Source organism: Serinus canaria, chromosome W (genome assembly GCF_022539315.1).
Source record: "Serinus canaria isolate serCan28SL12 chromosome W, serCan2020, whole genome shotgun sequence".
Classification (NCBI taxonomy): Eukaryota; Metazoa; Chordata; class Aves; order Passeriformes; family Fringillidae; genus Serinus; species Serinus canaria.
Genome location: NC_066342.1, coordinates 12,680,822 through 12,697,137, shown reverse-complemented (window position 1 = coordinate 12,697,137; position 16,316 = coordinate 12,680,822). Strand labels below are relative to the sequence as shown.

Below are 16,316 nucleotides of genomic sequence, written 5' to 3'. Positions count from 1 at the left end.
TGGGTGGCAGAGCACTGGAACAGGTTGCCCAGGGAGGTTGTGGATTCTCCCTCTCAGGCGACATTCAAAACTCAGCTGGACACATTTCTGTGTAACCTGCTCTAGGTGACACTGTGTTCCAGTGCAGTCTAGATCAATTCACAGCAGATTGTGGGGCTGTGTTCCCACCCCGGGGCAGTTGGTTTTCCAGGTGTATTGGATTCCCCTCCAAGCGAAAGCAAACTGTGGCCTGCACTCTGCCACCAAAGGGATTGAGAAAAATGCATTAGTGATATCAGTTGTGGCACCATTTGGCTGCTTTTGATTCCAGCTCATCCTGAAGTTCAAACATGTCTGGAATGGCAGCACTCAGAGGTGGTGTGACTTCATTCAGGCCACAATACTCTACTATCAGCCTCCATTCCACAGTAAACTTTTACACTGGCCATATGGGGCTGTTAATGGGTGAGTGGGTCCTGCTGATCACTCCTTGGCTCTGGGTGGGAGTTTAAGAGTCTCAGTTGGTGCAATATTGCCGCTGATGCACTGTCCTGGTAGCAATTGTTATTTGCTGGTCTTCAACCTGCAGCAATCCCATGATGAAAGGATCTTCAGAGAGGTCAGGCAGGGTGGATAACTGTTTGATTTTTCTGTATTTACAGCTACACCAAAAGCCCGTTGATACCCTTTTGGATCCTTGAAGTACCTTCTCCTGAGGTAGTCAATGCCAAAGATACAAGGCACCTCTGGGCTAGTCACAATAGTATGCTTTTCCCATTTGTCCCGTTAAACTCACCTCAGTAATACAGACAGCTCCTGGCCTCCCCCTGTCACTCCAGAGATGTGGATGGATTCCACACTCTTCTGCCTTGATGGCATCAGTGTGCACTGTGCACCGGTATCTACTAAAGCTTTATACTTCTGGGGATCTGATGTGCCAGGCCTTTAAATACACACAGTCCAGTATACCTGGTCATCCCTTTCCTCCTCCTGGATGAAGGCAGGGACCCTCTGTTCCTGGTCAGAGTATTCACTGTCTGACCTTTGGGATGCCAAATCAGAAGTGTCCTCACCAGGGTTAAGAGAAGTGATTTCAGTTCTTTTATGTCTGGAAGATTGCTGATTGCCTTCTTGTCTCTCTGCAGCAACGACACAGAGTTAATTTGGATGACCCTTTCTTAACAGCTCTCTTCCCTCTCAGTTCATAGACATGGCTTTCCAGCTTAAAGGTGGGTTCACCATCCCACTTCCTCATGCCCTCTCTCTGGTCACACAGAAAGAACCAGAGTTTGACACATCACCTGAGCTTGGGACTTCCCTCTGACCAGAGCAGGAGAGGACCAATCTCTTGGGCTTCCCCTAAAAGCTGGGGTGCTGCCTTGTAGGGATGAGGAAGTATCCAGTGTTTCTTCTACATTTCAGAGCCAGGAGGATGCCATCTCTATAGTTGGTGTATCCATTTGTGGATAATACAATGATACCAAGCTGCTGGAATATGATGCAGGGGTGCTTTGAACCACCTTCCTCCACATGGACATTGTGCAAGGGACATCCTCTGGATCTTTAGGGACTCTGTCACTTTTTAGATCACTATAGATGATTTCCAGCACTGCTACTTCTCTTAAGTACTGGATACCTTTGTCTGTAGTGGTCCACTTGGCTGGGGAGCTCACAAGATCTTCCTTAAATGGATATCTTGCCCTCACGCTTGAGAGAAGTCATTTCCAGAGGCTGCAAATTGCTCCTTCCTTTCCAGTTCCTCTTTCAATTTCCTGATCCTTAGGAAGGGATCCCAGCTGTTTGGCTTCATGACCTTCTAACTACTGACTGTTGTCCCCATTATCCCAGCACAAAAGCAACCAGGCAGAAATCCGCTTACCTTGCTGGTGACTAGAATCTTTTTGCAAGTCTCAAATTTCTGATGAGGCCAGGGACCAAGTTGTGGAGACCCTGGGGGGCATCCCCTGGGTTGGGGGTGTTGTCATCATACTGCAAAGCTCCCACACCTTGTTTGTGATTTCTCATGGGTAGCTCCTCACAGCACTGACTCCTTCACAGCACAGCCAACAAACTCCAACTCTCTTCTCAATCAGCTAACCCACTCTTTTGTAGCACTTGTCTTCTTATTGGACACAGCTGTGGCCTATTAAGGGCAGGCCTGTTCCTAAACTTTGGTGATTAGTACAGCTGCAACTCCTCAGGTGTGCGACTACCTTCTGCACTATCTATATTTTCTTACATTCTATTCCTCCACGTGGGGGGACATAAGAAGCTTCCCTCAAAGCTGTTTGGCCCCACTGGCTCCTTTCCCTGTTCCTATGTCCCTGAGCTACTCACTCCCTATTCCCTGATTGGCCCTCATCTTTGTACTGCCCCTAGACCAGGTTCACCCCCTACCTCCCAGGGATTGAGTAACCTAGACCATATACACGTGTGGGCTTTGGGAACTCTGAACATCTCACCGCATGGCTGAATTAAACATCTGTGAATATTATGCAAAGGCCTTTTTACTTCTTTACCCTGGACTTTACTAGCAGCAATTCAGGTTGCAACACCAAGTAACTTCAGTTTCCCGTTTGATTTGCCTCATTCCTTTCAATTTCTTTGTTGAAGGGCCTGCCTCTTGATCTAATCTCTCCTTTCCTACTGTTACTTCCTCTTCTTCTTCCTCCCTTACTAATTGGTAGTATGGGCCTGCAACTTGCCTTGTCCATTTTTTTGTTTTCACTACAGGGGCAATTACTGTAGTTGCTGTAGTTTGAGTCCCTGTCTCAGCCACAGTGTCCTCAAATGCAGTTTGGATTCCTGTGTCAACTATAGTCCTGTGAGAGTATTGAACAGTGGCTCAGTAGGCACAGGCCAGGCTCTAGTAGAGGGCAAGAAGCTGCTGGTTTTCATGGGGGTAAACAAGGCACCCTTCTATCAGTTGACAGGTCAGTTTATTAGGGTTGTTTACCTGTTTGTGTGTAAAGTCCCAGGCAATGGGAGGTGATAACTACCCTAGGAACCTGACCAAATTTTTCCACAGGGCAGATTTTCAATAGCTGTTCACATAAAGGTTGTTTTCTCTTATACCAGGATGATGACAGATGGCATGAATTCCATAGTGTACCAGCATTATTAGCTAATATTATTAATAGTATTAAACAGCTTACATAAGGATGAGCAAAGACCATGGAAGTCTGCAGTACAAAGTCATTCACATCTACTCTGGGCAGGGAGAAGGAGCTGTATTCACTCATCATTGTTTGTCTTAACATGTTCCCAAACTCAGCAAAACAGAGTGATAAGCAGCGCAGCTGACAAACACTGTGTCCCGCATAGGAGCTTACTACTTGATAACTACTATTTACCATTTACTATAGCATGCAATATATATATGTATAACTGCCTTTATCTTATCCCACATTTGGGCACCGAAAGGACTGTAGTGGTTTGACCTTGGCTGGGTGACAGGTGTCCAGTAAGCTGCTCTATCACTCCCCAGTGGGACAGGGGAAAGAATAAGATAGAAAACAACTAGTAAGTTAAGATAAGGCAGTTTACTAAAGCAAAGGAAAAAAACAAGCAAAAGTTTGTGCATGCATAGGCAAAGGGGAAAGTTAATCTCTATTTCTCATCAGCGAGCAATGTTCAGACACTTCCTGGGAAGCAGGGCTTCAGCACAAGTAGTGGTTGCTCTGGAAGGCAAACGTAGAATAACGAATGCCCCCTGTTCCTCCTCTCTCCCTTAGCTTTTATATCTGAGCTGACATCATATGGTATGTAATATCCCTTTGGTTAATTTGGGTCAGCTGGCCTGGTTGTGTCCCCTCCCAGGATCTTGCCCGCTCCCAGCCCCTTGATGGGGGGAAGGAATGTTAGAGGGACAGTGCTTCTCAGCAGTAGCCAAAACACTGGTGTGTTATCAGTACCTTTCCAGCTACCAATGCTAAGCACGTCACTGTGAGGTCTGCTAAGGAAAAATGAAGTCTATCTCAGTCAGATCTAATACAACCTGCTTTGGCAGAAGGGTTGGACTAGATGATCTCCAGAGATCCCTTCCAACCCAAACAAGTCTGTGATTTTGTGTAGGGAGTCAAGTGAGGCATCCACAAGCATTTGTTATATTAGGTATGGAGCCACTGGTCACAATGTTGCTTGGTCTGTTCACGTGGTTATGGTACCTCGGCTGTGGAAAGACTGTCCAAGACAGCAGACAGATTTGAAAGACGAGAGAGAGAGAGAGAGAAAATGTCCCATGCCCTACCAGTATGGACCAGAGTCTGCTATTGGGAGCAAGCACACCCCTGCTTGAGAGAGACGGTACACACCACAAGGATACCTGTGGTTTTATCTGTGTGCCAATGGAGACGACATGAGAAAATGGGATGGAAAACCCACCTCTGTCCTAGCAACACGTGTACGTGAGTTGAGAGGAAGGACAACCACTGCAGGAAATTCTTCAAGGATAAATGTCGCTCCAGTTTCCAGTGAGCAAGTCCTCAGACAGAATAGAAGGGATGATATTACTTCTGATAATCTTGAAGGGACCTCCTGGTCATCTTTACCAGAAGTGAGCAATGAGTACTATGACCAGAACTAGAGGGGCCTTGCCTCCAGCCAGATGGAAGAAAGGGACAATTGGCTCTATTAGACTGTGTGCATCCGATGGCCTGGCACATCAGACCCACAAGAGTATAAGGCATTAGTTGACATTGGTGCAAAATGTACCCTGATGCCATAAAAATCTTTAGGGGAAGAATCCATCTCTATTTCTAGGGTGACAGTGGGATCCCAACAGCTGACTGTACTGGAAGCTGAAGTGAGCTTGACGCAGAGCAAATGGCAAAAACACCCCATTGTGACTGGTCCAGAGGCCCCATGCATCCCTCACACAGATTAACTGAGGAGAGGGTATTTCAAGGACCCAAAAGGGCATCACTGTGATTTTGGGATAGATGCTGTGGAGACAGTGTAAATTAAACAGCTGAATACCTTGCCTAGTCTCTCATAGAACCCTTCTGCTGTGGGACTGATGAGGGTTGAAGAACAACAGGTACTGATCCCTACCACAACAGTGCACCATCAGCAATACTACACTAACTGGGACTCCATGGCCCCCATCCATGAGATGATTTGTGAACTGGAGACCCAGGGAGTTGTCAGCAAGACTCACTCACCCTTTAATAGTCCTCTATGGCCAGTGCATAAGTCCAATGGAGAGTGAAGACTGACACACTATTGTGGCCTGAACGAAGTCACACCACCGCTGACTGCTGCTGTGCTGGACATACTGGAACTTCAGTATAAACTGGAGTCCAAGGACGCCAAGTGGTGCCACTATCAACATTACTAATGTGCTTCTCTCCATTACTCTGGCAGCAGAGTGCAGGCCACAGTTTGCATTTACCTGGAAGGGTGTCCAGTACACCTGAAATCAATTGCCCCAGGGGTGGAAACACAGCCCTTCCATTTGCCATGGAGTGATCCAGACTGCACTGGAAAAGGGTGAGGCTCCAAAACACTTGTAACACATTGATGATTTCATCATGTGGGGCAACACAGCAGAAGAAGTTTTTGAGAAAGGGGAGAAGATATTCCAGATTCCAATGAAGTCCAGTTATGCCATAAAGCAGAGTAAGGCCAAGGGACCTGCTCAGGAAATTCAGTTTTAAGGAATAAAATGGTAAGATGGACATCATAAGACTCAAATGGATGTGGTCAACAAAATAGCAGCTATGTTCCCACCAACCAGCAAGAAGGAAACACAAGCTTTCCTAGGCACTGTGGGTTTTTGGAGGATGCATATTCCAGAATACGGTCAGACTGTAAGTCCTCTCTACCTTCTGATAAGTTGGGTGCTGAACAACAAGAAGCTTTTGAACAAATTAAACAGAAGATTGTTCATGCAGTAGCCCTTGGGCCAGTCAGGACAGGACAAGATGTGAAAAATGTGTTCTACACTGCATCTGGGGAGATTGGTCTTTCCTGGAGCCTCTAGCAAAAAGTACCCAAGAAGACTCAAGGATGACTCCTCGGGTTCTGGAGTCAAGGACACAAAGGATCCAAGGCCTGTTGCACCTCAACTGAAAAAGTGATACTGCCAGCTTATAAAGGGGTTGGAGCTGCTTCAGAAGTGATTGACACTGAAGCACAGGTCCTCCTGGCACCTTGACTGCCAGTGCTAGGCTGGATGCTCAAAGGGAAAGTCCCTGCAAAACATCATGCAACTGATACTACCTGGAGTAAGTGGATTGCTTTGATCACACAGTGAGCTTGAATAGGAAACCCCAATCACCCAGGGACCTTGGAAGTCATCATGAACTGGCCCAAAGGTGAAAATTTCAGACTATCATCAGAAAAGGAGGAAAAGGTAAAATGCGCAGAGGTGGCGCCACCATATAATCAGCTGCCAGAAAATGAAAAGCAGTACACTCTCTTTAATGATGGTTCCTGCCATATTGCAGGGATACATTGAAAATGGAAAGCTGCCATATGTAATCCTATGCATCGAGTCGTGGAAGCTATTGAGGGACAAGGTGGATCAAGTCAGGTTGCAGATGTGAAAGACGTCCAGCTGGCTTTAGATATCACTGAATAAGAGAAATGGCCAACATTCTACCTCTGCACTGACTTGTGGATGATAGGAAATGTTTTGTGGGGGTGGCTGGATCAATGGAAAAAGACCAGTTGTCAGCAGAGACGTAAACCCATCTGGGCTGCAGAATTGTGGTAAGACACTGCTGCCTGGATAGAGCAGTAAGTGTACATCATATAGATGCACACATATCCAAGAGTAAGGCTACGGAAGAACATTGCAACAATGGACAGGTGGATCAGGCTGCCAAGATTAAAGCATCTCAGGTGGATCTAGACTGGCAGCATAAGGGTGAATTATTTCTGGCTTGATGGGTCCATGACACCTCAGGTCATCAGAGAAGAGATGCAACATACAGATGAGCTTGTGACCGAGGGGTGGACTTAACCATGGACACTATCTCCCAGGTTATCCATAACTGTGAAACATGAGCTGTGATCAAGCAGGCCAAGTGGGTAAAGCCCCTGGTGGACAATGGTCAAAATATAAAAATGGGGAGGCCTGGCAGAAAGATTACATCACACTCCCACAGACCCATCAAGGCAAGCACTATGTGCTTACAGTGGTGGAAACAGCCATTGGATGGCTGGAGATGTACTCTGTGCCTTACACCACTGCCTGGAACACTATCTTGGACCTTGAAAAGCAAGTCCTGTGGTGACATGGCACCTCAGATAGAATTGAGTCAGATGACGGGACTCATTTGAAGAATAGCCTCATAGACACCTTGGCCAGAGAGTATGGTATTGAGTGGGTTGTAGCAGTGTGGCGTCATAGTTTGTCTCAGGTATCCCTGTCCTTTCCTAGATGTCAATCACTTTTCCTCTCCCCACCCTGACCCCTGCTGGGTGCTGTCTGTCAATCCTGGCATTCCAGAAGAGCATCGAGTGATTGGCAGAGTTAAAAAGATGCCCTGCATCCCTGGGGGGCCATTGGCCCACCCAGGTGTCCCTTGCACCTGAGACCTGCCCACCCTGAACCTAGTTGGTGGGATCCCTACACCTTCCCTCCCCCTCTCCTTGAGCTTAAAAGAGCCAGCAACCACACGGTTGGGGGATTCTGTTAGAAGCTGTTATGGGATTCAGAAGCCTGCCATCTGAATAAACTCTGGATCGAAACTCTCTAGCAGAATCCCACTCCTTTCCTTCACCTCACCTTAAAGCATCTGCACAGAGGTAAAACCAGAGCTTTGCATGTCTGAACTTGTCTCTAGTGCCAGCTGCAGCAACCAGCTTAGCCAGAGGTGTCTCTGAGGTGAAAACACCGCAGTTGCCGCCTTTCGGTCAAGCAGCAGAGGCTAGACAAGACCAGACAAGCCCCACCTGGATATATATTGGTAATTATTTCAATAGTGGGTCTATCATATTCCCTATCGTGCACCAGCTTCTGGGAAAATTGAATGGTACAATGGACTGTTAAAAACCACATTGAAAGCAATGGGTGGTGGGACCTTCAAACATTGGGATCTACGTCTAGTGAAGGTCACCTGGTTAGTTAACACCCAAGGCTCTACCAATCAAGCTGGCCCTGCCCAATCAAAACCTCCACATACTGTAGAAGGGGTTAAAGTTCCTGTGGTGCATATGAGGAATGTGTTAGAGAAGACAGTTTGGATTAGTCTTGTCTCAAGCAAAGGCAAAGGCATCCATGGGATGTTTTTGCTCAAGAATCTGGGTGTACCTTGTGGGTAATGCAGAAGGATGGAGAAACATGATGTGTACCTCAAGGGGATTTGATTTTTGGATGAGAACAGTTGGTAATATTGTATAATACTGGTTGCTGAATGACACTTCTACTGTATGCCATAACTACCATGGACAATGAGGATGGACTGCTCCAGATACACCAGTCATGAGTTCCTGATGCAACTTGCAATCAGCCAACAGTACACCAGCCCTCCTGCCCTAGAAGACATCTAGGATGGACAGAACCCACAGTCACGGACTAAATTAACTTCATAGACATCTTGGAGGGACAGCCATTGACTATGGAAATTATATTTGTGCTTGTGTATATATTTTATATATATATATATATAAAATATATATTTTATATATATGTATGTATATAGTGAGAAGGTGTAGGATTTGGGCATGAGTATATGGTATAGATTAAGTGGTGGATAATATCCAGGTTCCAGCCAGGATAGGGTTAATTTCTGCAGTAGTCAGGAGGGTCGTTTAGTTTATACCACCTCATTTCCAGGGGTGGGGGAAGGAGGTCTCTTTTGGGGGTATCATGGTGGAGGTTCCCCTATTACTGGGTTCCATGGTGAGTAATGGGAGTGATTCAGTGAATCCTGTCCTCTTTCTTGTACATTGTTATTACTACTGTTGCTGTTGCTGTTAGTTTTCTTATCTCGTTGATGTTTACAGTAAACTTCTTATCTCAATGCATGATCTTTGCCTTTTGTGCCTTCAGTTCTCCTCTCAGCTTGCTGCAGGAGGGAGAGGGAGGGTGGAGTGAGGAAGTGGCATGTGGTTTGGAGTGTTTCAGTGGAAATATTAAATTGGGAAATACCATTCCTAAACCATGACAGAGGGGACACAACTAGGACAGCTGACCTGAATTGACCAAAGGGATATTCCATATCATGATATCAGCTCAGATATAAGAGCTAAGAAAATGGGGAAGAAGGGGGAACATTCCTTATTTACAATGTTTGCCTTTGTGGAAAGATGGCTGGGAATAAAATTAGAGGAAACTGAGAAGTTATATTCACATCCTGACAGAAGTTATAAACAGTATGGAAATTATAGGCTAAAATACAGTTGCCACTCCCTGGATAGAATGTGGTTGGCATGCTCAAGACCTATTCTACGATAATTCCCCACACCCACAATCTGCAACCATAGCACCTGCTAAAGGGGATGGAATGGAGGGTGGAACGGAGTGGACACACTGCAGCCAGGCTCTGTTGAAATCCTTACAGGGAGGGGAACTCAATGGTACTTTGCAGTTGATAAACCAAGTAGCACCTGCCAACCAGGGGAGATAGGAAAAGATGTCCTGCTGCTGAGCCATCAACTGTGTTGAAATTGCTCTCCTCAGATGAACTTGCTTCATTATAGCCTAATTGTAATATTAATGCATACCACCATCCCACAGCTGCCCACCTCCAAGGCACTACCACACCTCACTGGGCATGTGCTCTATATTTTTTTTATATTATCTTTAAAAGCAAAGCGACAGAATTTTACACCAAGCAGTAACAAAGGTATGTATGAATAGAGACACTCAAGCTCCACCTAAACATAAAGAAATAATATAAATGTAAGTGGAGAATGGGAGAAAAGTTAGGAAAGACTCCATTGTAACTGTTGGGATCAGTCAACAGGCTGAACCTGTCTTTTTCCCCATAGGGATGCCTATTGGGTAAGAACCGTACTCTGCATGCTGAATACTTTTAATGGGGATGAGAGCTTGTCTGTGTATTGCTTTGAATACGTTTTTGCAGTCAGATACTATCACTGACACTCCTTGAACCTTAATCTGTCACAATTTTATATTAATAGTGTTATTCCATAAACTGTTAGTGTGAGTCCTTCACGGGCACTGACAGTGGGTAACATACTCAAATAAAGGGGAAGACTTGCTGAGGGGTCTCCCTTATGCTGTTGGTGTGTTTTCCTGACTAAGTCAGTTGAGTCACCCTCCAGTCCAGTTGGACTGTTCAGTGAAGGGTCCCCGAACAGGATGCTGACAGACTGGTTGGGCACCGGGGTCTCGGCTTTCCTGGGGCGCTTACAGACAAATTGAATACTAAGCATCCCCACACCAAGGGTTGAGGAAATCTACCTTTTTTACATGACAGCCTTCCAGAGCAACTGCTACACATGCCTTGCTTCCCAGGAAGTGGCTGGATGGGAAGTAGAGAATTAATTTTTTTTTCTCTTTGCTTGTGCACACACCAACTTTCACTTTTGCTTTAGTAAACTGCCTTGTCTCAACCTATCAGTTGTTCTCCATCTTATTCTCTCTCCCTGTCCAGATAAGAAAGAGGAGTGACAGAGCACCTTGGTGGGCACATGGTATCCAGCCAAGGTCAACCTACCACACCCATAATGGTAATTGGTGAGTGACCTCTCCTCTTTCTTATGTCAACTCATGGTATTTTTCTCCCCCATCCAGTTGAGGAGAAGGAGCGATAGAGTTGCTTAGTGAGCACCTGGCATTCAACCTAGGTCAGTCCAGCACAATTAATTCTCTGATTCAAGATTCCTGATACATACATGCACAAATCGTTGTTTTCAAAGCTAACAGAACTACCTCTACTCTGTGCAAGTAGTCAACCCATGAAATAATGTTAACAATGCATTAAAATAGGAAGCTGTATATGTTTAAAGAAGCCACAATATTTTGCCCATAAACCTCCAGAACAGCATGGACATTTCATATAACCCAAACAGAATGTTCAGAAACCATTACAGCTTTTTCTGCATTATATGAACCATAAACTCCTGAATTTTGAGGGCTATGAAAATTTTGCTTCTGTCCAGGGAAGTGATTATTATATGTAGAACTTTCCCCAATTCATCCAGCATTTCATTCTCTCAAGGTAACATAAAATTTTCTATCTAAATTTGTCACATGATGTTATTGAACTCCATAATTGCTGAAGAATTTGAAAAGCTTCTGAACTTAAGTTAGCTGCTATGCTTTTGAATATGCTTGAGTTAGTCCAGTTACAGAGCTTAAAATCAATCTCACAGTCTCCTTTTGCTAGATTGAATTTACCCAGACTTCCACACAGTTTACCCCAGACTTCCACGCAGGTTACCCTCCCTCACAGGCAAAAACAACAGCTTGATTAACCTTGACTGCTTTCCTGTTTACTATCAGCATGGTTAAGAAGCGTTGAGTTTTACTTGTATCTGGACATTTAATCAACTAAACAAGGTATCCTTATTTTTCAACTGAGATACATACATTCATTTTCTGAATGGTTAGTCAGCCAAATAGCATGCTTGCTTCCTGCTCTTCAGCCATCCAGCCAAGAAAATTCATTGCATGCCATCCTTAAGGTGGCCAAGTGGCAAATACTACCATCCAACTGTTCATAAGCCCAACAAATTCCGTTACAGACCATTACTGTACAGTATGTAAGTAATGAAGAAACTATGTACCAGTGACTCAGACTTTCATTAGGACGAAGATGGTGTTTAATGTCCCTCTATCATAAGTTTTGGATGGCTCCAGCACAGTGAAATGGCATAAGAACCATCTACTTACTGTCCTCAAGGACTTTACTATACAGTAATGTGAAAGGCAAGTATCAGTTGCCCAACAATAAACTATTTTCCATCAAGCATCATATAGAGCTCTTTGGAATAGATTTTATTTTATAGGAAAATCTAAAAAACAGCAAGAATACAAATTGAATTGGTAAGTGGCATGGTGATACCGATACATAAAAATGAGGATGTGCATTTTACATCGTACATCACTGTACTGACAAGTCCAAAAAAGCATTAAAATTTCTAAACAAACCTGCTGGAGCTACGAGATCTTCTTGAAGAGCTATAGCTTCTTGGGGGTGTTCTGGATCTCTTCTCTTTCTTTTTTTTATCATCTCTCTCTTTTTCTCTTTCTTGCTCCTTCTTCTCTTTCTTCTCATCTTTCTCCTTTTCTTTGTCCCCTTTTTCCCTTCTGTCCTTCTCACCCTCCTTGTCCTTAATCTTCTCTCTATCCTTTTCCCCCTCTTTCATAACATCATATTTTTCCTTGTTCTGGTCTACCTCTTCTTTGTCTTTTTCCCTCTCCTTCTCCTTGTTCTTTTCCCTGTCCTTGTCCCTGTCTCTATCCCTATCCTTGTCTCTAACTCTCTCTTGATCTTTATGCCGTTCTTTCTCCTGGTCCTTCTCCTTGTCCTTATCCCTGTGTCTCTCTTTATCTCGCTCTCTTTCCTTTTCTTTGTCCCAGTTTCTCTCCTTCTCTTTGTCTTGGTCTCTCTCCTTTTCTTTGACCTTTTCTTTTTCCTTGACCTTTTCTTTGTCTCTTTTTTTGTCCCTGTGAAAAGCCAAACACAAATCCATTAATTAATATTTGAACTTTCCAATAAAAATAACAACTAACTCTTTAGCATACATTAATTGTTCAAGACAAAATATATGTTTCTGTTGAAAAATAGTAATTATTCAAAATTTTCATTTGTCACCCCTGTTCACCATGTGGGAGAGGCTATATAGATAGGAAAAATTTGGAAACCAAATTGGGGAAGAGGGGGCAAAAATCATATCAAACTGTGATTGTCAAAGTGACATCATTACACTTTGAAAGAATGTCTTCTCACCTCACAGCTATGTTACCATACATACATAAATTTTCTACATTTTATCAGGAGTGAGACAAACTCTACAAATTGTAAACCCATTCTTTACTAAATAGGTGTACTTGTAAAATGGACTGCAGATTAACCCCACCCATGTGAATAATGACAGCTGACTGGACTGAAGTCTTTATTCTACGGTGTTCTCTCACATAAATATCTTTTAACTGCTTGGAAATCCAACATCAGTTAATACACAGAAACAAAAAACTGTGATAAAATTTCACCACATTCCCTCAAAAGGTAAATGTAAGGTTAAAACTCAACCAAGATGATTCAACCATCCGTAATGCCATTATGAATTAGAAAATTATTGAAAAATCAGTAAGACCATAAAAACAGAAGCAAGGTAACAGAACAAGTCAGCTTCTTTGTGATAGGGAAAATGATACATGTTCATAAAAACAGTGAGAAAAAAATCCACTGGATGTTCTAGTAGACAAGCCAAATAAAAATTAATTAATCATGAAATTATAGATTATGCTGAGTTGGAAGAGATCCTCAAAGATTATCAAAATCCAGCTCCTGGCCCTTCACAGCACCATCCCCACGAACCACACCATGTGCCTGAGAGAATTGTCCAAATGCTTCTTGAACTCTGACAGGCTTAGTGCTGTGACCACTTCCCTGGGGACTCTGTTCCAGTGCCCAACCACCCTCTGGGTGAAGAACCTTTTCCTAATATCTAACCTAAACCTCCCCTGACACAGCTTCATGATGTTCCCTTGGGTCCTGTCACTGGCCACCAGAGAAAAAAGATCAGTGCCTGCCCCTCTGCTTTGTGATCAAACTGTAGATCATGATGAAGTCTTCCCTCAGTCTCCTCTTCTCCTGTCTAAACAAGCCAAGTGACCTCAGCTGCTCCTTGTATGGCTTCCCCTCTAGACCCTTCATCATCTTCATAGCCCTCCTTTGGATGTTCTCCAATAGGTTTATATCTTTTTTGCATTATGGAGCCCAAAAGTGCACACAGTTAGATCACAGCTTTGGCTGCATGTCTCAGGGATGGTTCTTTTGGTTTTGTTTTTTGTTTTGCATCCCGGGGTGGTCACTGCTTCCCCCCCCTCCCCCCCTCCAGCTTTGGGAGTATCGCGATGGGTGAGAGCCAGACCAGGATTTCCTGTGAGAGTTGGGGGGCGAGGGGTGGTTGCTTCCTCTTCTGGTGGGGCGATTTGGTCTTCACTGCCTCGTGGTGGGATCTCTCTGAGAGATACAGTTGCCGTTTGGCTTTTGCCCAGTTTTTTTTTTCTTTCCCCTTTCCCTTTGGCACTGTAACTTGAGCTTACTGGCTTGCTTCTCTGCTTCTCTGCTGTTTGGGAGCCCAGAGCCAGTGTGTGCCACGCTGGGACCCGGGACCACCCTGTTCCCCTCTGGGGACTGCCCCCCCCCCCGCACAGCCTGAACCAGGGGACCCAGGGACCAGCCATGGCCAGTGAGCTACCACGGGGAGTGATCCCCCGCCCAGCCCTGCTGCTCTCTGCTGCTGCTTCAGGACTTCTTGCTACACTGTAACCCGACACCTGAACACCCCACAGTTTTGGGCACAGCCCTGGAATCTCTGCTACATTTTGCTTCCTACCCCCAAGTGAGGCAGGCCCTGCCATCCCAGCCACTACTCCGAGGTTCCTGCTACAGTCCATTTCACCATCTGCACACCTGCCATCACCACATGAGAGATGCGTCTGAACTTGTGCCACAGTGCCCCCTGCAACTGCAAGGGAATCCTCGCACCTGCCCTGCCCAGCCAGGAGCCAACAGCATCCCTGCTGGCTGTGACCATAACTGCACCAAAGGGGAAAGTGCTTGACAGCTGAGAGAAGGCTGTTACTGGGTTTCTGGTTTTGTTTGCTGTTGCTGCCATAGTTATTGTTGTTCATTTGCCTTGTTATACATATACATACTATTAAAGATCTGTTATTCCTTTTCCCATATCTTTGCCTGAAAGCCCCTTAATTTCAAAGTTATAATAATTTGGAGGGATGGGGGTCAACTTTTCCATTCCAAGGGAGGTTCCCACCTTCCTTGGCAGACACCTGTCTTTCAAACCAAGACACTGAAAGACTACATTTTGGTAAAGGATTATTTGGAAGCATGAGACCCCAAACCATCTTTCTAACAAAGGAGACACATGACTCCTAGACCTGCCTCTAGGATATTTATACACACAGCCCCCACCTTTTTTCATTGGAATAAGTGTTTGGCTACTAATAAATAGTAGGCTTGTTTCATGGTCTGTGACCTGAAGACTTGGGTTCCCATTAGGTTTTGGCAAATACCTCTTTGGATGTCTCACATATAAAATGTAAGATCATTAAGATGAAACAGCACCCACTCCCAGCAATAGCAAAGGGTTTCACAATGACCCAAGAAGCACTGTCTAGTAATTTATCACAGAGGTTTCATTGGATTTGGCCCTTTCAGTAAGCAGATATCTCAAGAATCTCCAAACAGCAACAGAGTCAAAAGGATCCATCAATGAAGCCCAGCTATGTAGCCTACCTCCTAACTGTTCCCACTGAGGTCCACAAGTCTGCAGTTTTATTTCCCACAAAACTTTTCTTCTCAGAAAACAATTGGACAACCTAAGTATGAAGCTCCCTTTAAATGAGTCAGAGGAATTAAAGAGATGAAACAGAAAGAAAAGTACCAAGGCTTCTATTCATTAAGCTACTTTTACAGTCACTTTTGTTTTGTGAATATTCACTATTTTACCCCTCAGAAAATTACATTATCATCCAAGGAGATAAAGGAATTATTTTGTTGGATTTTCACAGTTCAATATTTAGATAATCAGACTAAAAAATTAATGGACTAGGCAAAATACAGGTGTATTGGATGCTGAAATGTAAATAGGTTACATAATAGACATATACATTTGTGCTTACAGTAGTGTATGGCCAATATGAAATAGCCAAAGGCAAAAAAAAATAATCTCATGTTGGAGTGGGTCTGGTTAGGATGGACAGCAGAATGGCCCCACCGGCTTACTCAGAAAGCATTAACCTTAGGCCATGGGAAACATCTTGTTAAGTTAGGGCGAGCAGCATGGAATGAGCATGGAATGATGGGAATACTTATGCAAAGTAAGCCATTCCATATAAGGCCATGTCCTGAACCCTACCCTGTCACCGACATAGTTTATGAAAAATCCTTTACTTAGGATTTTTTCCTCTCCTGAGAACTGAGAGGCCTCGGAACAAACTAAACAATTCTTATCTGCTGCTGTGGAATGCAACGGGGAGAAATCTGTGATTGGCCCCGTCAGACTGTTTGCAATTAAGAGCCTATCACAATTCATCTGTTCGGCCCGTCTCGGGCTGAGAAGACTTCAGTTTACACATTCTTTTCTATTCTTAGCTTAGCTTTGTAGTGAAATCCTTCTCTTTATTCTTTTAGTATAGTTTTTATATCTTATATATCATATCATAA

At 44.3% G+C, this 16,316-nt stretch overlaps 2 protein-coding genes across 5 annotated transcripts in view; both read right to left on the bottom strand.

Moving 5' to 3' along the window:
• Positions 1-16,316, bottom strand: part of LOC103824724 (DDB1- and CUL4-associated factor 12-like) — an 830,860-nt gene that overhangs the window by 40,815 nt on the left and 773,729 nt on the right. The window lies entirely within an intron of this gene.
• LOC103825432 (splicing regulatory glutamine/lysine-rich protein 1-like) overlaps positions 1-16,316 on the bottom strand; it is a 73,287-nt gene that overhangs the window by 8,126 nt on the left and 48,845 nt on the right. For all 3 annotated transcript variants that reach the window (XM_050986353.1, XM_050986354.1, XM_050986355.1), the window contains exon 9: positions 12,050-12,568. In XM_050986353.1, the coding sequence (XP_050842310.1) occupies positions 12,050-12,568 (519 nt within the window). The remainder of the gene's footprint in view (positions 1-12,049; positions 12,569-16,316) is intronic.